The sequence below is a fragment of the Lepisosteus platostomus genome, chromosome 1 (assembly GCF_059453375.1).
Source record: "Lepisosteus platostomus isolate fLepPlt1 chromosome 1, fLepPlt1.hap1, whole genome shotgun sequence".
Taxonomy (NCBI): domain Eukaryota; kingdom Metazoa; phylum Chordata; class Actinopteri; order Semionotiformes; family Lepisosteidae; genus Lepisosteus; species Lepisosteus platostomus.
In genome coordinates, this window is record NC_142611.1 from 41,560,457 (window position 1) to 41,585,810 (window position 25,354).

At 38.0% G+C, this 25,354-nt stretch overlaps 1 protein-coding gene across 3 annotated transcripts in view; it reads right to left on the reverse strand.

Annotated features, from left to right (window-relative positions):
* Window positions 1-530: 530 nt before the first annotated feature.
* LOC148677955 (dihydropyrimidinase-related protein 1) overlaps window positions 531-25,354 on the reverse strand; it is a 60,381-nt gene continuing 35,557 nt past the window's right edge. For 2 of the 3 annotated variants that reach the window (XM_088628826.1, XM_088628836.1), the window contains exons 4-15: window positions 23,509-23,673; window positions 22,414-22,475; window positions 21,222-21,302; window positions 15,959-16,027; window positions 14,906-15,026; window positions 13,785-13,941; window positions 8,953-9,094; window positions 8,079-8,249; window positions 7,697-7,876; window positions 3,471-3,636; window positions 2,334-2,405; window positions 531-1,456 (exon numbers count right to left, since the gene is read on the reverse strand). In XM_088628826.1, the coding sequence (XP_088484952.1) occupies window positions 1,365-1,456; window positions 2,334-2,405; window positions 3,471-3,636; window positions 7,697-7,876; window positions 8,079-8,249; window positions 8,953-9,094; window positions 13,785-13,941; window positions 14,906-15,026; window positions 15,959-16,027; window positions 21,222-21,302; window positions 22,414-22,475; window positions 23,509-23,673 (1,478 nt within the window). In that variant the 3' untranslated portion in view covers window positions 531-1,364. The remainder of the gene's footprint in view (window positions 1,457-2,333; window positions 2,406-3,470; window positions 3,637-7,696; window positions 7,877-8,078; window positions 8,250-8,952; window positions 9,095-13,784; window positions 13,942-14,905; window positions 15,027-15,958; window positions 16,028-21,221; window positions 21,303-22,413; window positions 22,476-23,508; window positions 23,674-25,354) is intronic. The other variant, XM_088628827.1, reaches the window with a different exon arrangement.

Sequence of the window (25,354 nt, forward strand, 5' to 3'; positions counted from 1 at the left end):
GGAAAAACATACAAACTCCATACAGATAGCACTCCAGGAATTGAACCCAGGCCCCCAAGCACAGCAAGGCACTGAACACTTATGCAATCAACAAGTGACATTTTTGGGTTTTGCCCGTATTTACTGTAACTTACAGTATGCTTGGAAAAAATGTTTATGTATCATTCTATAAACACCCCCTGGGAAGGAACTGAATACCTTTTAAGGCACTGTATCTTAAAAAAATGTCATTATCAAACCTGGAAAAGCCTCTATAATGATGTTAAATAAAAATGGAAATCTCCAGTACCCTCACCTAAAAACAGTCAAACATTTAAGAACTACAGTACGTCCTAGTCAGGTGAAACCAGTATGTACAGTACTTGCTAAATGGCTGGAATGCTTATTTGTGAGATAACTGAAAATAACTGTCACTTGTGTTTTCAGTTTTATGTATCAATATCAGGAACAGTACTGCAGAAGAGAGCGTATGGCAAATCCATACTACTATACCGGTACTGTATGCACAGAAAGAAAAGACAGACTACAAATCTTTTTCATGTTTTATTTCACAAGAATGGATTAATCATTAAATCACCAGACAACAGTAATCAAAGAAGTAAACGTGTAGACAAAGAAAAGTGGTAAAAAAGGTAGGTAGGGAAAAGTGTGTTCTGAGTTCCACTTCAAGAGGAGCAGAGCCTCTTGTACTGCTGTGCCTCTTTATTACTGTAGCATGTGGTGTGTGCTTATTTTCTGTGAGTAAGTACCATTCATCCTTATTGTAAAGACAGTGCTGCAGTTCACATAAATGAAGATAATGCTAAACTATTTGCATATGCCTGTCATAGCTTAAAATTGCATCGTTCCTACTTAGGTAACACTGTGAAAATTCCCTGTTAATCTTAGCTGCCAACAGATACTACCATTCTCTAAAAAAAGAAAAAATCCATTGTGATTCATTCCATCAACCTAGAACTTGGTCTGCTCTTGATTACACTGCAAGAGCTGTGTATCTAGGTTATACCTTGGCAAAAACTCTTTACATCAAAATGTATAGCTACATGCAACTAACTACCCAACACATTGAAAAAAGTGCAAAGTACCAATCTCGTTACAAAACAATACTGATTTACTTTTTGTCTACTAAAAGGGTAATGGAAGCACCATGCTTGAGTTGACTATGGCATGAGTTACAATGGCGAGGCAGTCATGTTCGAGCAATAACATCACACTAAGGTCACCTCATCCTATTAAACAAACAGACACTTCATCTTCTCATCAATACCAGAGAATCTGAGGACTCAAAAACACTGATATACAAAGGAACTGAACAGTCTCCCTCACTGATCCATTGTAATGTCACAATCCTCAAGTCCAAGACTTCAGCCCAGGCTGGTGATGTTCGAACGGCCACCTGGGGGCGCTACAATGCGGTGACCGGAGCGTCGAGGAATGTTGTCATCGATCTGTGCACCTGGAGAATGAGGCATAGCGAGAATTTAGGACAAATTCAGGTGATGCTGATTAATTCAGTACCTTAGAATTTATTTTAATAGGCTGCACACTGATGTGAAATATTTCATGATTGAGTATTTCACAGTAGAGTCCTAATCTACCTACTGTACTTGCTACAGTATACTGTATATTAGAGCTACAGCAATTGGTAAGTTTCTCGATAAGATTTTGCACAGTAGTGTTTAATTATCCCTCTTAAAATATTTCTGAAGGTCAGGGCCTTTAATGAGTTTATTGGCCAGATTTATGCTTTTGTATCACCACAAACCCATTTTTACTTAGATTGTACAGTTAAAACAAGGTACTATTGGAAAAGAATGAAAAATAAAGTAATGTTATGCACAAGTAGTACGTTTCTGTTGAATTTCTTTCACTAAACACTTAACCCTGTAGTGTATTTATGGTTTGGTCACCCCTAAAAATCAAAGTGGTGAACAAACTGATTTCTATCAAACTTAAGATATTTCCTTATGAGCTATGTATATAAATGCATTTATTGTAGAAGTTAAAAAAAAAAGGTATTGAGTATTTATAAACATAGGTCATGGGATGTGCCACAAACATAAAACACAGAATTAACAAAGCATAACAGAGGGAAATTATATTTTGTAGAAACAAAACTGTGTTGAAAGGTTCATGCACCAATTTTCAAACTAGTTATTCCGTAAAATGTTGGGATCCAATTTATGATGACTTACCCAGATTTCTGAATGAATGTCAAGGAACAGTTTCTTATAGATTACTCCTGTTTGTTGTCTAATATGAGGAACATAATAGTCTACAATAGTCTACAAAAATTATCATGAGACAATGCAATAGGTGTTAACCTCACAAACCTATGGCTGGTGTGTGCTTGTAATGTTTGCTTGTATTTGTGTACCCTTCCAACTGTTGTCGAGAAGCTGCCCCTGGAAATATATAAGATGATGCATGTGAGAGTGCTATTCTAAATACAACATTATTCACATAATATATATATATAATACCAACTGAGTATAATGCAGACCCATAATATGCTGCTACTGGAAAACAGCACTTCTGCTACAATTTTGTTATACATTTGTACTTAGCCAAATCATTATTATCACATTACAATCGCCTTATACAAAGAAACACATTATAATATTGTCCTGTATAGAATTAGCATGTTCCACAATAGCAAACATTGTCTGAAATGAAATACAGAATATCTTCCATTAGTAAGCACAAAAGTTAATGTGTAAAGTTAAAACTTGACTTCTTATATTTTTGACTGTACATTTATTGAGGCCTTATTGTGGTTTTAACATGCTTTGCGCTTGTCTGTAAAGTGGTATGAGGTGGTATTTGTCAACAAAATAATCTACAGTATGTAACAAAAAATAGCTGAGAGATTGTTTAACCTTCTCCTATTATGAGTTAAGGAAATCGTTTAGAATTAGTCTGTTGCTGTCTTGAAACTCCAGGTATATTATGCTGTGCTTTTGTATGAATATTTTGTAAATGTGGTTTCATTTTTGTTTACATTTTTCCTCTGATGGACAGAAGAAGGTAAAGCAGTAAGAATGCAAGAAAAAGTTAACGAACGTTTCACATTTCATTTTCTGTTTTATAATTGCAGCAGATTCACTATTCACTGAAAACTGTATTAGGTCTGAGATCCCGTTATCTTCATTTTGAAGAGACAATGAGCATGTTTTCTTTCTGAGCTGTGAGGAATCTAACTCCGTAGGTAAAAAACTGCTTTCTCCAAAGGAGTTACTTGAGTTAAAATCTATTTATAATTAACAAGGCTCTTTATCTTGTTCATTTTCTCAGCATCTAATTTGAAGGACACCAACAAACAGACATTAAAAACATAAACACACACCATAAAGGGGTAGAAGTACAGCACGTACTGTAGACTACAGGCAAGTGAGATTGTTCTCATGACTGTACTCCAGTGTGTCCTGGGTGGCCACACTAAATCGGAGAGCAAGACAACATCGCCCTACCTGATAGGCTGAAGTTAGATTGGTGAAGGTTCCTGATTGGAGGAGCCTGGTTCTTGGCAGGAGATGATTTTGCTGATGGTGCAGGTGTGGTGTACTTTGGAGTTGCAGGGATTTCATACACAGGCCCATCATACATGCCCCTAGAAACTCCACGCATTCCCATTACCTTGAAATACAACAACACTACTTTAAGACAACAGCATGCCAAGAATATACTGTAGAATTATGCGTTAGATTAATAACCATGTTGTACCTCTCATGAATGTTTCCTGACCTCCTGTACTATGAAACAAACATAGATCATTCCACATGGCTTAGAGGAAGAGTTGATACAATGGCAGTAATACATTTATGTGTAATTATTAACACACAGTAAACATGAAACTGAGCCAGAACTTGTTTGTCTGTATTCTTTCCTATTTAGGAGGTGGCGCACTGGCAAGATAGTTAGCACAACTGTCTGAAAGCTGGGGCTCTTGGCAAGTCTCCATGTGTTCGTGAGGCACTAGACTCTGGTTTCTTCACACCACCCAGAGGCATGCAAGTAAGAGTTTATTTGTAAAACGTCACTTGGATCATAGAGAATGTTAGTTCTGCAAACAACTGAGAACTATAATTTCTGAAGTACATAATTACGACATAAGGATTAAATGGTTTAGCGTCAGATGTTTTACATCTTCATCCTTTGGGTGTTTAAGCTGCTGTTACAATATTAGCAGAAACAGTGCACTGTATGCATGATGCTCATAAATGATGCAGCACTGCCATCTACTGGAGTATTTTTTTGAAGTATTTGTATTGAATATTTAATCAAAATATTTTCAGGGCATGAAAAATAAGGAGCATAAAACACCTTTTAGGAAAAATATTTCAAAGCAAAATACATAAAACACGGAAATACAAATCAAAATCAGGGCCCTAAAAAGTCCAAAACAGAAATGCACTCACAATAGAAGTTCCAATGTGAAAAATAACATTTCTGTAAGTTGAAGGGGGCCTTAATGTTTATGATCAAGAATTCTTCTGTGCAAGTGATTTGATATGATAGGATCGGGTTTTTACATTTTAACTGTCTCATGTTTCATTTTGTTGAGAAATATTGTATAAGTATTTCACTTCTGAGTCATTCAAATATTAAACTTCACAGAAACTACACTGCAGAGTTGCAACTTGCAACAAATGGCAGTGCACAAAAGATGGTGGAAAGCCACAAATGACGTTGTAGTTTAGTTTAGTAAACAAGGACAGCACACAGATCATAAGCTGTACCAGAGTAAAAAAAAAGCTAATTTACTTCAGTAGTCCGTGGGCAGGTCACAACCAACAAAATACAAGTTCAAATTAGTAACACAGGTTACAACTTGTTTGATTTTTAGTCCTAGTTGAACGCTAAAACCTACCAGATAGTCCCTGGGCGCTATACCTGAACATACAAGAGAAATGAAACAGCTTTAATGGTCTAGCGGCAGATTACTGTTGCCCCAAGATGATCCTGATATACAGTAGGAGACTACAAAAATTCATTGTAGCAAGCAGCCATATCACCCTGCAACTCACAGCTGGCAGCCCCCTGAAGCTCAGCGGCTGTGAGCCTGGTCAGTACCTGGATGGGAGACCTCCTGGGAAAAACTAAAGTTGCTGCTGGAAGAGGTGTTAGTGGGGGCAGCAGGGGGCACTCACCCTGCAGTCTGTGTGGGTAGTAATGCTCCAGTATAGTGACGGAGACACTATACTGTAAAAAGGTGCTGTCCTGTGGATGAAAAGTAAAACTGACTCTCTGTGGTCATTAAAAATCCCAGGGCATTTCTTGAAAAGAGTAGGGGTGTAACCCCTGCGTCCTGGTCAAATTTCCCATTGGCCATTACCAATCATGGCCTCCTAATAATCCTCATCTATAAATTGGCTTCATCACTCTGTTCCCCTCCCCACTGATAGCTGATGTGTGGTGAGTGTATAGGCACACTATGGCTGCAGATGAGTGCTGCACATTGGTGGTGGTGGTGGAGGGGAGTCCCCATTACCTGTAAAGCACTTTAAATGGAGTGTCCAGAAAAGCATTATATACTATAAGTAATTAATTATGAAATGGACTACTGTATCATCAAAAAACAAAACCAAGTAGGGAAGTTAAAAGAACGGTAAAAAGTCAACTTCTTTGTTTTTTTTCTAAATCAGTTACTAAAAATGTATAAACGTTATTTTTTACAGTTTGAATAGTAAAACAGTAAAACAAGCATTGAACACTAAACATTTTAATCATTTTCAGTCCTAAAAGAAAACTTGCAATAAATAATTGGGTAATATCCTCTTCCATTTTCAACAGCTTGTCTCATTGTTCCTGCTGTTCTCAATTTGATATGTACAAATATGTTTAACTGCTATTGTCTGATAATGTATGCTCCGTGATTTATGCTATGGTTCAATATATAAACTTAATTACCTTGTGAAATACAGTATACTGCAGGATGCATTAGGTCTTGTGAGCCTTGTAAATAGCCTAAATGGTTCTCATTTTAATCTTTTCACATGCCTGTAATATACCAATGAAGAACAAGTTGCTCCTTTAAAATTCATACATTGGGAAGGAAATTGTGTGACTGAGGTTACAAAAATCACCCAGCAAGTAATACACAAGCAGGGGTGGTTTTTACCCTAACAAATCCCTAGAGCATCATAGTAAAAACACTTTTTCCTGCTAATGTAATTACCCTATTTACCTAAGAACAGTATATAATATAAAAAGACAAAAAATGTTTAACAATTCTAAGAACGCAGAAGCACTGAGGACCTGTGTTGTGGGAGGTCCCGTTCAGCTAAAAAAAGGATGAACCTTCACTGTAACAAAACCCTCTTGGTAACAGAAAAAATGGGTATGAAAATGCATTTCATTATTGTGAAATTTGGAAACTGGGTGCTTGTAAAGTGAGGGAGGAGTGTGTATATTTTTAGAAGCTACTCTTGAGCTCTTGATGTATAAGAAATTAACAATTGCAATATGTAAATATACAATCTTAATACAGTTAACATTGTGAACATTTACAGTACATATCACTTGCAGATGGGAAATGCTTTTTCATCTCTGTCCCACTCAGCACCTGTGAAGAACAGCCTGATGAACTGGCCTGCACTGTTTTCCCATCTTCTTGGGGGAGATTCTTGTACATGCAGAAAACAAACTTGACATCACGTTTTCTTATTCCACTGTATATAATGTATACCCCAGCTGTTTCATAGCTGTAGACCTTGAGTTGCAGCAGACTTCTTTCACACCACTTTCAGCCTACTGTATGTTACAGATTTAAATTTTAGCCTTTAAGTTTTACAGTACGTTTACTGATTTTTATACTTTGCCTTCACAGAATGTGACAAGAAGTCAAGTTTCATATTCACTTCAGTTTCAACTTCCAATAGCTTTTCTATACCCTTAGCAAAATGAAACCTCATCTAACCATTAACGCAATACACTAAATACTGGTGAGGGTCAGGAAGCCAAAACCTGTCCTGTGAACTGATAACATACCTGGACGGGACACCAGTGCATCACATGGCCAAGGATAAGGAGGCAGTTTAGAAAAAGCCACTCTAAACTATCAACCACCACCTACCAAAAGTGGATGAAATCAAACCCAGGATTCTGAGTGTGTGGGACGTTGGTGCTAACAACCACAACCTCAAGGCCTAGGTTTTATTTGGTAGGTCTGTCTGTCACTAAATTCCTGAGGTACACAAACTTTAAATGTTCACTGCAACTGACACCAATAGATTTGCCACAAATGGCACAAAATAATGGCGTTTTACCACATCAAATGCGGCAAAAGAAGTAAATATAATCTGTTAATTAAATTAAATTCTTTAATTTAGGAATATTTTTGTGGAGTGAGAAATCATTTCCTTCATGAGAGTTTATTTCTGTTGTGAACCAAGACGTTTGGTGTTACAGCATATACCCGAAATGTTTAGAAATGTTTTCCTGTCCCTTTTCAGACATTTATTTCTTGCTCGTGTTTTTTTGGAAGGGCTTCCTTTAAGTTTAAATGTGCATTTTTCTTTTTTTTTGTTTCGCATTTTGCACTTCCAGACCTTTGTACTTCACACTACTCTATATTTGACATCTGGTGCAGAGGGAGGTTCACGCAAATCACAAAAAGCAGGAGCGATGCCTGTTGTAAAGGGGTGTTTGGATAAAACCACAGACAGGCCTCAGGCCTGAAGAGCTGAGGCATTACCTTGTTCCTCGTCTTGATGCGTTGGTACACGTACTCAGGGAAAGGCTTCCGGGGAATGTAACGGCCCATTCCCTGATGGACATGCAGATTCCCATCTTCAAACACTATTTTGCCTTGGCTGATGACCACCAAGGGAGACCCATGACACTCCATTCCTTCAAAGATGTTGTACTCCAGAGCCTTAAAACAATCAAGTGAAAGTATTATTTAAAAAAAAAACAAACAAGGTCTGCAATTTCTATGCTTTCAGTGCTTGATACAAAATTTAGCATAACCTATTTAAAAAATTTGAGCAAAGCTCTACAGTATGTTACAGATTTGTAATACACTGTTGCTTAGGAGTTAGGAGTTAATACATCAGATACTGTATGCTTGTTCTTACTGATATTTGCATTTTGGCAGTAATAGTCCTTATCCTGTCAGGATCCCAGATGACAATGTCAGCATCTGAGCCCACGGCTATCCGTCCTTTTCTGGGATACAGATTGAAGATTTTTGCAGCGTTGGTGCTTGTGACAGCCACAAACTGGTTCTCATCCATCTTACCAACTGCCTGGCAGAAAACAGAACATATTTTTCCTTTTTTCACAAGGATGGAAATTTGCATGCTTTTCATAATGTGGGACTTTAGTAAAATACAGGTTTTACTGTCGTAAATCAGTAATAAAACTTTGTACTTGAAAAGTACAGTACATCCTCTGAACCTGCCTGGATGAGACTGCCCTTCCAATCCAGTCCAGTCCAGATTTTTGCAGTAACCAGCTCCTTAACTGATATTCAGCAGGATTAATAAAGCAGTTAATGGGAGGGATTTATCCAAATTCAGCAATGAAGCAGACTGGACTGCCAGTGCAGTAGTGATCTAGACAATCCTGTGCAGCTGGAAGTTCCAATAGAGGACCAGTAGATGGCACTGTCCAATCTAGAGCCACAAAAGTCAATCTTCCACTATGGTGACAGCTGCCACTGCATTGTAAAAAAGTGTTATCTATTGGAAGGAATGTGAAAGTGAAGTCCTCACTATTTCCAGGTGTTCAAGATCCCATGACATTGTTGTCCAATTCAAGCTTCAACAATCATGCAAAATCTAGAAGCCTCAAACTTCAAAAATACAAAGTTCCATACTATAATGGAATAACTACAGTAGGTTTATGGTAATGTTCATAGGTATAAAGGTATTTATAGAGGGGGAACAGAAAGAACCATAAGCTACTCTTTTTGTGACTTTGAATCAGAGGTAGTAAATGTAGACTCACTACGGCCTTGTCCCAGACGACTGCCATCCTCTCCTCAACTCCATTAGTCCCCTCAGGAATGAGAGTGAAGTTGTCCTTCCCAATAGCTTTCTGAGCTGTGCTGTAGGCACAGTGAGCGCTGCCCACCACCTGCAAGTCTCCGCTGAACAAAAAAACGACAGGTCAGAACATCAAGGCCCAAATGTGATGCAACATGATGTTACACCAAATGGATCTATTTATTTGTAAATAGACCATGACCTGAAAACAAAGATGCTCCAACAAGGCCCAACCAGAACAGAGAATCATTCAGAACACAGGTTAAATCCTACAGCCCAAACATTAAAGGTTCAGTCCTAGGCTTAGTCATTAACAGACAGTGATGGGGATATCCTAAGTAGTAGCACACTGGGCCAAATACCCCTGGCTTTGGGTGGGGTTGAGTTGATTCGGGTGTCCTTGAACAACAGTCTGGGGTCTGTCAGATGCCAATGATCTAGAAGTGTGCAACAGAGAGACATTCAATCAGTCTGTACTGTGCTGGGCCTCACAACACGAAAATAACATGACAACACTGACGATTAATCTTTTTGTCCAGAGAGACTGAAGTTTTCCATATTGACAGGGAAAATAATAGAAAACACTTCTGTAAATATTTGATCAATCATTCTAATGTTTTATAAAAGCAGAGCATTTGGGGATTTATACAGTAGTAAAGAATATATGCCTGAGACTGAGAGCTTTAAAACAAATGTATAAAAGCAGGAAAGCAGCACATATTGAGCATCAAAATAAACATCACTTATAACTGCACTGCAAGTTATGAGGCACCTGGCTATATTTTTTGTAGTAGGCACACTGATCTTAAATTGAACAGAGATCACAAAGGCAAATTCATCTTTTTGAGTAACATTTTTCATCAATTTGGGGTCTACAGTGAAAAAATCACAGGCTAGTTGTGTGTTTGGGCACTACTGGAAGCAAAACAAGTTGTACAATACATCTACTGTATGACATACTGTATGGTTGGCACAGTGTTGTAGATGTCTTGTGTGATTCTGTCCCTATACTCTTTTAAATCCTTGACAAGCACGTGCAAATGAAGCCTAGATGTCACACGTCATCCTAGCTAAAACAAAAAATGTTCAATGGGGCTCATATGTGGTGAACAGGGCAACATTGTGACTGTCATGTTATTATCTCTCAAGAAAGCCACTGTTACACAAGCAGCATGAGGACATCTGTAGTACTTCTCATCCTTTTTCATGATGATGCCATTCCATGTACATGTAGCTCTCTCATTTACTGTATGTTATTTTCGTGTTACATCTCATCCTACCACTTATCTATTGACCGGTATGTTTATTGTTGTGTAATACCCATTGTAAGTTGTGCTATGTTGTGCATGATGTCCTTATTATTTATTGTTTTGTAATTTACTTTGCACATTGTATGGTGTTGTCTGTTGTATTTGCTTGTCGTGAGAGAACGGGGAGTTCAAGAATCCCAATTTGCCATAATGTACGTACGGCAAATAAACTCCTCTCTCTCTTGCGTCAGGATAAGCCCACAGGAAGAGCAGCAGGTAGGTTCAAGGACTTGATAAATGAAGAGTCTGCAATCAGGCAGCCTGGAATTTGTGGAGAACAAACAGTGCTGGTAAAACTATCACACTTGGACAACCGCATCCAGCCTGGCACAGTGTCCAGCTTGTGGCTTCCCAGATTGTGGCCTATAATTGGAAGTACACTGTACTGAAAGTACAAAGTTTCACTGTATGGGCTTATCAGGTTAAAACTTTTCCAGATGGTAAATGACAGTGCGTTGAAGCAGTCCAGCCTCTAACATACCGAGGGCAAGATTGTATGGTTTTCTTGATAAAAAGGAAATATTGGTTTATTTTCCTATTTTGACTTTCATCAGACTTGGAATAACAACAGGTTAAATCACTTCATCATCTATGCCCAGTCAACTCTCAACTGACTCAGTGTTTACACCTGAGCGTACCCCAGCTATGAATGATCTGTTAGTCAAAATGATGAGAAAAACTCTGAATATATCTCCAGAACCTGTATTCTTTATTTAACCAAAAACATACATTGAGTGATATTTCAATTGATACTCAGTATATAATTTATATTTGTAAAATTTATATTCCAGTATATAAATTATATTACACTATGTGATCAATAATTGATCACGTTTTAATGTGATTCTTGACAGACTCATGCCATTATAAAAAAACATTGATCAATGATTGGTAAAACAAAAAAAATGTAATAATGGGGTTAGGTTTTAAAATCATGACTGCCTTAATTTCCAGACTAATGTCTTCCAAAGATTGCTAATAATATTTTTGTCTAATTTAATGTCCCTATATGGTCAGTAATTAAGAACTTCAAGTCTTTAAGTAAAACTTATTTTTTTTAAAGATTATACCAGTTTTAACCAGCAAACAAGCAAAAAATAACCTGAAAGACAGGAAGCAACGTCTCCTAATTATAATTAATACATGATTTCTCATATTGTTAAAGTTTTTTTCTCGTTTTCAGAATAATACAAAGATTTTTTAAAATAATTATAATCCTGGCTGTGGCATTTGCAAAGGCTAATTTATTGTTTCTCAAGAAGAAGAGTCCAGCTTCTCTAAAAGGGAGCATCTTTCATAACTAACTTGTCTCACAGCCAAGGTCATCAGAAGATTTATTTTACAGATCTTGAAATAAATGTGTTCATGGCTGTCCTTTTAAGACACTTCCCTTCTTTCGAATATAAAGGTCTAAAAGAAAACAGAAGAACCCTGAAGATGCAACTACTTGTTTGTAGGTGCTTTGTGACACTGTATTTGACTGTATTGTTATTTCTAGTATCAGCCAGAAATATAAATGTAATGAGTGAGACTCTGAAAAGGAACTGTTACCCCCTCTCAAACATCCTGTTTTATTTGGTAGCCAAGCATAGGCAATCTGCACACACCTACCCCCTGTATCACCTGAATTAGGAGATGACCACACCAGTTTTGTTTTCTTACCTGAACTGGTCCACCACTTACACTCCTTTAACCTACTCATCCCTAACGAGTAGTAGCAGTGGAATTTTCCTGGACTCAGTTAGTCCCGTTTGGATGGACCTGCTGCACCATCTTCATTACCTTGCTGGCAGGCTGACACAGCACCAGCTAACATAGCTTTTACTTTCCGAGAGCCTTCCTTTGCTCTTAATACATGTGTTAACTCAATGTCTCACCGACAGACTAATAACCGTCAGTGTCACTGCGGGACTGTTCTTACCTGGAGTCGCACCCCGAGATTGCTCCTGTAACTGGCCCCCTTCTGGGGTAGATCTGTCGCTCTCTCAGACATCTCACCACAAGAATTTTTTCACTGTTGTCAACCACAACCGTGTCGGTCAGCCTAACCCAAATCTGAGCCAAAAACCACCGTCTACTCCCTCAACCCTTATATAGGGAACCTGGTCCAAACAGGTGATACCAATTCCCTAATAACCTCCTGCACACTTGGAATAACCTTTTCTCCCTATTCCTGGAGTGTCTTGACCCAATTTCGACACTCCAGATACAGCTGTCCTGTTAAAACCCCCAGTAGAATAGCTACAAAGCCAGTCAATTTTGGAGTGTCCTCTGTATAACCATAACCTCTCTTTTTTTAAATATAGAAGGTACAATGTCTTGCAACAGCACTTGTCTTTGAAAGTCTCTAGGGGTGCCGAGCAGTTAAGGCAACAAATCTGTCTTCACAGATCTTTGGGCCTAGTTTATTTTAAGAATCCAGGACAAGGACAATTGTTCTGCATTAAGGAGGGCGGGGAAGCTCTGAATACTTTACTTTGCTGAGGATAAAACATTACAGCATTTTGTATTAAAAAGACACCGTCTGGCTTCCCAAGTGGCTCACTAATAATACTTCAACCAAAAATGAAAAGGAGATACAATACCTAGTAGGAAACCAGTTTTACACCAGGCTCTGTCAGACCTCTGTGGGATGAAGTCAGCCAAGTGTATTTGCTGCACTGCAAGGGAAGTGTTTTTTTTCCTCCTTCTTTAGATGCTAAAGCCCTGCTGTTAAAAAAGTGGGCAAGGAGGCTGTGGGAGCAGCACTGTACGTGTCAACAGTGCATGGTTTTCACGTGTCTCTGAGTGGCGCAAGGGATATGAGCCCTGATACTTTGGAGTGGGTAAAAGTTGAGTGTTAAAATCTGTGGTTGGGGAAAGGGAGGGGTTGGAAATCTAATATTTTAAGTTATAAGAGAAAGGCAAACATCAATATTTGTACAGTACCAGGATGGTGCTTATTTAATAAAATGAAAGGACCTGTAGGTTTTAAGAGGTTTTGATACTGTTCCAATTGGCAGTGAGAATGAAAAATATTGGCTCTGTACTGACTGCAGAAGAGAAACATTGACCTGTCACTAGTGTTTCAGGCGGCAGAGACAGTACAGGACTTTGTTCTCTCAGCCAAGTGCTGGGCTGAGGCACCAAGACTGTTGGTACACTGATTGGGGTAATCAGTAAATCTGAGAACTACTGTTTTAGTTAAGTAGTTGTAATTTTCACAAAAACATTTCTGCGGCATGTTTGATTAGGTTAATAATCACAGCAATAAAGTGAGCCTTCATTGTAAGATACATATTTTCATCGTTAAAGCAATGTTAGCCCAGACCTCAAAGTCAGTGTGTGGCAGAGAATACAGCATACAGACATTGCCTTTCTAACCTCTCTTGGCCATGTTCTCAAAACAGGGACTTCTCCAAAACGTACTGTACTGTATGTACCATTCAGAAAAAAGATCTGCTTCAACTGTAAATAACCACACGTTTTCAAAGACAGATCATACCAAGCCAGAAGTGAATTGAGGTGGTCTGGTGTCGTAGCATCAGGACTCAATGGAGGCGATGTCACAAAAGCTGCTCCCTTGGCCCAGTTCTTACTCCAGTAGTGAGTTCCGTCTGTACCAAGGCTCGCAGTGATCGGCTCTCCAAACACTACAGCTCCTAGGGTTTCAGGTTAAAAATAAGACATTAGTATAAATCTACTGTACTGTATGTTTAAAAGCAAAAAGCCTTTTTTATGACACGATAATACTTCATTGTTTGACGTCTCAAAACATTGTCTCGCATCAAAGCATCTATATTTACACACACAGAAACTTACAACCCATGTAAACAGCACAAGCAAACATTACATTAGAAAAATAATATTTGATAACAGACTATACCCATACATATTGATTTTGTACCACTCACACAGAAATCCACACAAATTAAACCAGAGCCCTGTAAATTTACTCACAATGATACAAAGCTCATCCTGTATAATTACACATCAACCCTTCACCTTTGCACATGATCCACTGATTGAACTTGGTCATAACCTATTACTCCTAAGATCAACAGGCAGCACAATCATTTGTAAAAAGAATCGTCAAAAGAGAATGAAAAGCAGTGGTAAACTCACACAACCTTTGGGCATGCCAGTTATCACATCAGAAGAAAGTGTATTATTAACTTTGGCCCACTGCAATCGTCTCATATGGAATTAACTGTGCCAAAACATGTGGATTGATCTGTAATTGGATCATTCTTAATAACAAAATATCTGGTCGGATTGTGTTAAAAGCTGACGAAATGCCAAGGAAAAGTACTCTAGCATATAAGTTGTTTGTCCAAATGCTTTTAAAAAAATTAAATAAGGTAAACTACTGCACGAAATAGACCATCCTTGCCATTTACTGACTTAGTGAGATTCAAAGGCAAAGTCCTCTTCAAAGATTCCAAAACGAAATGTTCAAGCTGACATCATGGGCAACAAAGCAGGGCACTGAACACATCACCTCCCATATTTTTGGCAGTACCTTCTGACAAGTCTCTTCAGAACCTGTTACTTCTGGCACAGTTCACCCCAATGAAATGGATATGAAAGGATACAAAAAGGAATAAGTAAAAAAAAAATACAGACCTTTCTTCTTGGACTGAGCAATGATGTCAGCAGCACTCTTGCTCATCACCTTGGTGATGTACACTGGGCAGTTGACTCGGTTTCCTAATGTGATGGCACGGAAAACTGCCTCTGACTCCAGCTGCAAGACAAGACACTTGAGTCAGCCACAAAGATGGAGAACTCCCTTTCACTAAGCGGCTCTTTGCACCCTTGCCAAGAGACTTAAAGGACAGCAACAGACTGAAACCCCTCGTTGTTTTATTTTCACAAATCCTCTGTCTGCTCCTTGTGCTCCAAAACTGACATTTCCATGTGCAGAGAATATGTCCATTCAAGTCCACTCAACTCAGTAAATCTAGCCTTCCAAATTTTAAGGGTGCAGTATTAAAAGCTAGATTATAACTGAAATGCAATGCCAAGCTTTCACCATATTTTTTAAAATAAAATCAAGACCATTAGTAGTAGAAAGGTCAATTATCCAGTGACTGGAATGAGAAATAGGACTCTGAGTTTGAGTGCCTATTGAAGCCCCAACACGTGTACCGTGTCTCAAGTACTGATAATTTTGTTACAGTTTTATTTTCCTATATAGTGTGGGGATTTGTGGATTCTCCATCAAACATCAAACACAGCAGCTTTATTAAGCTTATACTAAGTAATATACTGACTAATTTGGTATTAACATTGAACAAATGTGGTTTCCCTTCCTTACAAAACTACTGTAATACTGACAATGTATTCTTCTAAATCACATGGGTAAAAGCCTATTACAAAAGTAAAACAACCTCTTCTGCATAGCTGGTGCACATACAGTAAATACTGAAACCAAAATTCATACTGAGAAGCTAATGTAATACTGCAGTTTTGTGTGAGACTGACAATTAAAAATCGAAATTGACTGAAAATGTTTCTTCACTTAAATGTAGATGTTTCACCACAATGTTTAACTGATGAGAACAAAAATCTGTTTATGAGAATTTTTTTTACAAAAATGCATACTGTACATTGTGTTGTAAGATACACTGTATTTTAAAGTGTTAATGGTACAAAGGAAATACTGGAGGTCCTTACTTCTTCAGGACGACTCAGTGCGTGTCCCTCTGGTCCAGTTATGCCCATGCTGAGTATCCTGTTTTGTTCCTGCACGAATCAGAAAAAAAAAGTCATAGTAACATCTTAGTATCTACTGTATCACGTGGCTTTTACTTCAATACCAAATGCTATTGCACAATGAAAATTTGACAGTCTTTAGGAGTTTTACACCAAATTCAAAAGGATGGTCAGATCCTATTCTCAACTATTTTCATGCACCTACATATATAATTCCTCAGACTTCCATTTGCACATCTGTCATACACCCCGCCCACCTACACATTTTCACCATTGCAGCAGCTCCCTGACTCATTCCGTAAAAAACGTGTGTGGGCGGAGTATCATTCTGCCTCAACTAGGCGAGTTTCCCCAAACAGCCTCTAACACATTCCATCATAATATCACATTTATTAGGATCTGCCCAAACTACAGAATAGCTCATTGTGTGCACATCAAATTTAATAATGTACTCTACCTTTTTAACAGCAATAATATACATTTTTTGATTGTCTGAGCGATACTGAGCTCAGGTGATGCAATTTAAAAAAAATTCAAAGCATGTAAAAGTAGTGCAAAATTGCTGCCAATCAAGAAGAGGCCATTCTGCTCATCTAATTCATAAGATTTTTTTTAGTAATTCAAGTTCTAGTTCAAGCCTATTTCAAAATTAGTTCAACTATTTTAGCCGTTCAGCATAGGATACTCCTTTAATCCCTGGAATCTTTCTATTGTGGGTAGCCTTGGAGCCTTCTTTGGGTGTGAGAAAGAGTGTAAGTAAGTGGCTTACTGCCCTGTCTTTCTCACACCTGAAGAAGGCTATACAGCCGAAATGTTGTGTTTTCTTTCTTCTCTTTTCAGCGTGGAATAAACCTTTTACTATATGTACAGTAATGTCCCTTCACCTCATCTCATCCTTTGCAGCTGCCCCCTGGCCACTCCTCACTCTGCATGGGGGTCCCAGACTCCTCATCCTGTGACTAGGGGGCTGGCCCTCAGTCAGGTGGGTTTAGACAAATTTACTGTGACTAAAACACTCTATAAACCTTTCAATGTGCTTAATTCTTGGGTGTTGTTATTCCTAGAAAGTTATAGAATGTGTGATTTATCTTCACAGTGGCCATTGATAATCCACAGACATTTAAGAATTACAACAGTAATTAATAGATTTTGGAGTGATTGCTTCACAAAATTCATTTACAAGGTTTCACAAGATTCCTAATTTCTAAGACGTGTCAAATCATGTGCTTGATCTTTGCTTTTCAGAAGGTCCATGGTGAACTTCAGAAATTGCTAAAAAAGTTTAAGGACTGGAAGTGTCTAAATGCTTACGAAATCTAGACTCATAGGGAAGGAACAAGGCCGTTCCAAACAGTCAAATGCATCAAAGAAAAAAGTGAAGCCTGCAACAATTCAGCAAAAATATTTTCTCATTAAAGAGTGAAGTGCTCAGCTTAATACATTGGTTAAATAATTCCTAATGCATTTTAATTCAATGTGCGTGGAGAATAATTTATCAACTAAAATAATAATGTGCTAAATTGATGGCGTAATTCCTTTGTTTTCCATAATGTCAACTACGCCCATCCCTTTGTCGGCCATAAATCGCTGCCTGACGAAGATCTATTTGGATCAAAATGTCTTCAGCAACATTATGCTTTGTCAGAATATCTTTTGATATATATTGTAACAGTGGTGTGTTTTTATCAGTCGGCTTGGAAGATGCAGCCATGGCCAGTTTGGACTTAATTTTCACAGAATGGGTAGGTGTGAAGATTTCACCCTTTAGTAAGAAAATAATTTTTATAGTACAATACTTATAATACCCCTCCTGGGAATGAGGCAATAGATAAAATTATTAACTATTTAGTCCTTCTTTTCATAGTCTAAAATTATTCTCTATATTCCTTATGAGTAAAGTATGGAAGCCCGTTTCCGCCAGGGAGTAAAAAAAAAACGCGCTATGGTATCTCAGAATTCCGACTTAGTAAGTCAGAATTCCGACTTAGTATCTCAGAATTGCGACTTAGTATCTCAGAATTGCGACTTAGCAACTCAGAATTCCGACTTAGCAACTCAGAATTGCGACTTAGCAACTCAGAATTCCGACTTAGCAACTCAGAATTGCGACTTAGCAACTCAGAATTCCGACTTAGTAAGTCAGAATTCCGACTTTTAGTATCTCAGAATTGCGACTTAGCAACTCAGAATTCCGACTTAGTATCTCAGAATTGCGACTTAGCAACTCAGAGTTCTGACTTAGTATCTCAGAATTGCGACTTAGCAACTCAGAATTCTGACTTTATATCTCACATTTGTGACTTCGAAATAGCCATATTTCATTGTCTGTCCTTTTGTTATTGTAACGGATTCGGGTTCTAGGGCTTGTGCCCTCGCCGCTCCCACCCTAGTTCGTGCCTCGCTGCACTGGTTCGAACCTGAGTCTTGCCAGCTGAGCTAAAGAAGACCTTCTTTTTTAAGTAAAAAAGGACATACAATGGAAATACGTAAAAAGTATGTTTCAGCTTTTATAATTGTGAATTCTTCTGGATGTGAAGTGCCTATTTCTGTATCTTATTTCATATTCTGTCTAGTAAATAAAAACTATTTTTAAAAAGCCCACCGTGCACTATTCCATCCGGGTACTATGGAAGCCTCACTGGCGGAAATGGGACTCTATAAAAATTAGTGTAATTAATTTGATTTTTATCAGGGCACTGTACAGGACAAGTCTTCAGGCTTATAGATCCTATGATCCTGTACGATTCGTGAAAAAAGTGTAACGGAACGGCCGACATACAGGTTGTACGATCTGGTTGCAGTACACCACCCTCCCCTGCGCATAACAGGGATGCTGGCCGCCGGGGTTAAAGAAAGTGTTCTTAAAGAAAGTGAGCCAGTGCAGCGAGGCACGAACTAGGGTGGGAGCGCCGAGGGCACAAGCCCTAGAACCCGAATCCGTTACAATAACAAAAGGACAGACAATGAAATATGGCTATTTCGAAGTCGCAAATGTGAGATATAAAGTCGGAATTCTGAGTTACTAAGTCGGAATTCTGAGTTGCTAAGTCGGAATTCTGAGATACTAAGTCGGAATTCTGAGTTGCTAAGTCGCAATTCTGAGATACTAAGTCGGAATTCTGAGTTGCTAAGTCGGAATTCTGACTTACTAAGTCGGAATTCTGAGTTGCTAAGTCGGAATTCTGAGATACTAAGTCGCAATTCTGAGTTGCTAAGTCGGAATTCTGAGATACTAAGTCGGAATTCTGAGATACCATAGCGCGTTTTTTTTTTACTCCCTGGCGGAAACGGGCTTCCATAGTAAAGTCAGTTTTCTTAGTAAAAAGGTGTTTTTAAAAATCAACCCAAATATAAAGCCAAGATTAAAAAATAATATACTGTATCACACCCATAATCAAAACATTTTCCAAGCAGGAGCCACCTGATAAATACATAAATATTAAATTTAAAAAAACCCGCTAGATGTCTAGATGGAATTGCAATGAAAGATTCACATTGTAGAATATCTTTTCCTTGACATACTAATATGTATTCTCTTGTCATATTTTCCCATCCCAAAACTAGACACAGTTTTTATGTTCACTGCCTCCGTACTGAACAGACTGGTTTTGTTCACATCTGAACATTTCTAATTTAGTCACAGACTAAAGCAAGATCTCAAGCCATCCTGCAGCAGTAAATTGCAAAACCTTTGGCAGTTGTAAATTACTAGTTCCTTTGATGCCAGATTTTATTTGGATAGAAAGAAAAACTGAAAACTAAAAAGGCACTACAAAGTATAAGGTGAATTTTGTAGTGCCACTTGGGTCTGAAATCTGCTTTGTTACGCATTCCACTTGCGTCTCTGTCCCGTCTTGCATTCCCACGCACAGTCTTTAGCAAACGCTCACGCCGCAAGTAATACACCTACAGTATCATCGTTTACTCCCGTCACTATTTTAGTTCTCCTCTTTCCTTACTTCCCTGCTCACTATTGCAGATACTCGTAGAGATCCCAAATGCACATTTTTCTCTTCTAAGCCTAAACCTTGTTTTCGACTCTGCCTTTCGTTTTGGATTGTTGCCCTCTCGTCGTCTCTCCCGTGTTCAGACCTAATCGCTTGCTTCCTGGTTTCGTTCTTCGCTTAGTGATTTGGAGTGTTGCCCTCTCGTCGTCTCTCCCGTGTACAGACCTACTCGCTTGCTTCCTGGTTTCGTTTTTTGCTTAGCGATTCGGCTTGGTGATTTCCTTTTCTCTTGAGTCCTGCACAGGATCCATACACCCTATCTGCCAGACCTGACAGCTTTATGGTCTACAAACTCAGTAACTTTAGTTGTTGGTTTTTGTTTATGGAGTATTTTGAACAGCTTTTACTGCCTTTTCTATCTTTAAGTGACCTCGTTTCTTACTCACCTTCCTTACTCTAATATAATGATGAGAAGCAAGATGAAGGTCTCTTACATTTCCACATACCTTATTCTCTAAGATTCTGAATTCTTATCTCATTAATAAATGTCCTTCTTTGGCACCATTTGGAACTACTTTTGGTGCTTTTATGGCAATTAACTCCAATTAACATTCATTTTAGTTATAGTTTTGATATTTTATACCTACAGCAATGCCTATGTATTGCACACACAGTACGTACAGTGCATACACTATTTTATGATTGAAAGTACTTTAAATTATTTAACTTGGTTTATGAAATTGAATGGAATCAACCATTAAGTATTGGTTTAACTTAATATGACTGTAAAGACAAAAGTCTTAAATGTACTGTAAAAGTGTGTTATATAATAAAAATATCCTAATTGATGATTGTTTATGGAATATATCAAAATCAACAATGCAGACATAACTGAAAAGCAATGACTTGCGCTCAGCTTTCTCTGACATTTTCTCTGTTAAAACATGTTTTTTACCTTTTAATTTCAAGAAGACAAAGACAAACAAAAAATACTACACAAAGGACAAACTCAGAAATAATATATCTGGTGGGTAGCTGTGTCAGCATACATAGGCCGCGAAGGAACAAGTAATAGGTTTATTCTCTGCTGAAAAGAGAAGAAAGAAAACACATCTGGCTGTGGAGCCTTCTTCAGGTGTGGATATTAATGACACCCGCAGAAGGCTCCACAGCCGAAACGTTGTTTTTTTGTTTCTTCTCTTTTCAACATGGAATAAACCTATTACTTCTTCCTCAGAAATAATATGCCTTCTGAGAACCTAAAACAAGTCTCTCACCTGAGCAATCAAGTCTCCATTTTCAGCATGTAGCAGGACCACTGCTCCCAGCCCCTTCAGGAAAGTGAAAGCTTCATAGAGCTGTCAAAGAAGCAGGATATTAGTCAAGAACCCACAACACAGCCATCTTGGATACAGTATCTCTTCCATCCCTCAGGATTTCTCTAGGCATAGTGTTCAGGCTCTGTTGATAAAATAGCATAAATAGTGAACTAAGAAAGTGAGGGAAAGCTGACCTAACTACAAAAGAAAACCCGAAACACACGGTCTTTGGTGTCTTCAAACGAACTACTGTGGCTAACCTTCACTGACTACCCAAAACCATACAAGACAAAAGGCACTCTCCCATACTAAACTAGTGTTACTAATACAAAAATCAACTATGTGTGCAGAATGTACCCAATAACCTAAACTAACCCTTTAAACAAAAGTTCACACAAATACACAAGTGAACTAGGATTACAAATAAGGGAAAATGAGAGTAGTCAACAGGAACAGGGTACAAAAGAACACAAATGTTGAACATATAACACATTAGGGCAAGGTAATGGCAAAACAAGGATAAACACACAAACAAATGAAAGTACACAGAGACTGACACAAACCAACAAAACCTGAAGCTGTACAAAAACACACATGAACAAAACGAAGCCGAAGCAAAAACCAAAAGCGAAGCAAAACCGAAGCGGAGCCGACCAAGACCAAAGTCAAACAAAAGGCCCTTTCATTCAGACAACCTGAGAGCTGCCTGGGATCTGATTTCAGGGTGGTGCTAGTCCACCAGGGCTCTCTTAGCTCTCAGCAACCAGTCCTGCCTGTTGCTCCATGAGGGCTGTGCTGTCTGTGACATGTTGAAAGACAGTGGCTCCTACAGCAAGTTGGCAAGTCAGAGGTGTCTGCCTCCTCTTCCTCATTCTACCCTGTGTGTAGGCCATGAGGATTCCCGCTGGGAGCCGAGATGTGAAAGATCATCAATTCCAAATTGGGTCAGTGGAATAAAACTAATATTGCTTAAATTAAAGTAAACGCTAAAAAGTACCAGTACCATCGGCAAAGTTGTGGTACCTTGTTACAAAACCCTCACATCAATCCTTTCAACACCCTTCCTGGACCATGATTTTTCATTATTCAACTTCTGCAGAAAAGCCTTTGAAATCCAGTGGCAAAAAGGGGGCCAATTAATGAATCTTACCTGGCTGTCCGTCATCTGAAAGATGTCCTTGTATGCCATGTAGACTTGGAATGAGTTAATTCCTTTTCAAAGGAGGCAAAAGGATAAAGCATTACATTCAGCAGCTGCTATCAAATTCACCATTTCTGTCAGTACTGGGGATATTTCTGGGAAAATATCAGTGGACATTAAGCACCACAGTGTTTACATTGTCAACACAATTAATCAAACCTTTGCCTTCCAGAAGCATCACCATGTATCGTGAATCCTGAAGATAAGAGATCATGCCAAAAATGTCACATTTTAAATGCTGGACCAAAAAAGCTTTAACATAACAAAATATGCTAACAAGTTAACAAGTTCAGTTAATGCATGGCACTTGAATGTGCTTTCTGTCTGAATATTTATGCAATGTCGTTCTACTAAGATAACTGTAGCTATAAATGATTGGCACTTAGCAAGACATTTAAATGGGCCCAAGTGGCGCCTAATTCAGCCCTCTTAATTCTCCACCAATTTTATAGGCTATTAGGCCACTAAATGAAATCAGATGATCTGCTAAAATTAACAGAGTGATTTCTCTTCTGCCGGAGTCTACATTTTATATAATACAGAACAAATTTATTTATACAGAGAGAGCTATCTGTGACATCTAACTTTGACTTTAAATAAGCAAAAGCAGACATAAAATCTGTTAACCTGTACTTTGAAATGTCCACAGCCCATTAAAATCCTTTGATTTCACAGAGCCTGCTTGCTTTTAAATCGCACCATAATCCTGACAGCACAGCATAGTATCATCAGCATATTTATGGGTAAATGCAATCTTGTAAAAACTCTCTGTGAATTCACTCTTGGTGCGTCTATAATTTTGTTTTGAAATAAAAATGTATACAGATTTATTTTTTAGACAGATCTACCCCCATGGCCAGAAAAACAAATAAACTATTGAGGAATCCAAGCTATTAGAACTGCACATGCAGCAATCGAGCCGTTGAATAGACACCCCTTAGACGGACAGTCACCCAACCATGAAAATAAATGAATTACAGTGAGAACGGAGTTTGCTAGCTCCACATCAGGGATTTCAGAAGATCAGAGCTCAGCGCTGCTCACCTTTTTCTTGCACAAGCACCTCCAACTCCTCCTTGACTCCTTCGTGCCAGTGGGGGATGTCAATATGCAGGGCATAGTCACAACAGGACTTGTTGTCTGCTGCTTCGTGCCACTTCTCAAAGGCAGCCAGAAGACTCCCACCAGGCTGGGGGACCACGTGGTCAACTGAAAGACAATAAACCAACTTATGTCAACCCACAAACAGAAACCATTGATTTGAAATGTCTTAGACATGAAGGCCCAGAGCAAACTAGTCTCATTGTAATTTGTACATTATCCTACAATCCATTACCAAAAAGCCACTTGACCTGGTCAGGGAATCACAACTTGGAGCCTCTGTTGGATGCAGTGGACACAAGAATGCTCTTACTTTTGATGGTATGTCAGTCCATGGCAGATCCACAGAGAAAGAGATGATTAAGAAATGCCAACCAAATCTAGGTTGTATTAGGTTGATGGAAGGAAATCTAATAAACCCACAGATAATATGGAAACACTACACGGAAGGTCCCCTAGCCTGAAGTCAAACCTCGCACCCAGGAGTTGTGAGGCAGCAGTGTTAAATGTCATTCCATTGAGAAAAAATACTAACTTCTGAAGATTATGTTTTTAAGCTTTTATCCAAGTGTCAATATTCTTAAGTGGGATACTTGACTCTTCTAATAGTTAACCATTTTACACAATATTCATACTGTATGTGGGCTAAACTTAAACTTCACACACCTTCAAAACCAAAATCTATTACTTGGGGCTGGAAATACTGTAACTGTTTAATTACCAGCCTAAAAACCGAAGCAATCCCAAAACTTCTTAACTGAGAACTACTTCATAGACAATACAAAGTGTAACAGGCAAGCAATGGAATAATAGGAAGATATTTAACAAATGTGTAATAAAGCAGCAGGGAAAACAGATGGTGCAATTAACTTCTCAGTTTGATTTTCATTAAGCTATCCACCCTTAGATCTCTCCTCCTTAATGACTGTTATTGTTTTAAAAAAAATATGCAAATCAAGAGAAAATGTTTGTAATGAAGTAAAATGATTTATTAATCCTGCAATGTAAAATCATTCAAAGCCATTTTAGAGTTTTGTTTTTACGTATGGAAGCCACACTGTAAACTGACTTATAAACTGCCAACACTTTTAAGTAAGGTACTTTAGATTAGTTCTTGAATATAACTTTAAGCGTCATGCAATTTCATGGAAAACATGTGAGGAACAAGTTAATTCTCTGCTGAGGAATTAACTTCTACAAAGTAACAGCTGAAATGTTGTTTATGTTTTGTTGTATTTATTTTATTTTCATGCAACAATGTGCTAAATGTGCAGTGTGCAAAGGATGTGCTGTTTGTGTGAAAACACGCCATTCAGGAGTTGTTTAAATATGCTGGCAGGGTGACTATGAAAAATGTGAATTAAATTAATGTTATTAACTAATATTATTTAACTCATTCTAATTTGAGAACACCTGTTTACTTATTTTATAATAATTATTATTTCATATAGCACCTTTCATAACACATTATTTCCAGTTTCTTTGCAATAAAATAAACGGTAGCCAAAACTTTAGAAATATATGAACATACCGTATATACAGAGAATTAAAGGCTAGAGTAAGTTTTAAGATGGAATTTAAAAGTACTGACTTTTATGATTATTTTTGCTAAACAATCAATATGCTATTTTTATATCATTTAAACAGGTACATACTAGATAAAACAAGCCTTTTGATTTTATAAATATTATTTTTTTCCATCATCTATTTTAGTTTCAAGTCTATATTAATGACAGATCAATATTAATATCTGTATATACTGTACAAACAGCATTAAAACGCAAAATTC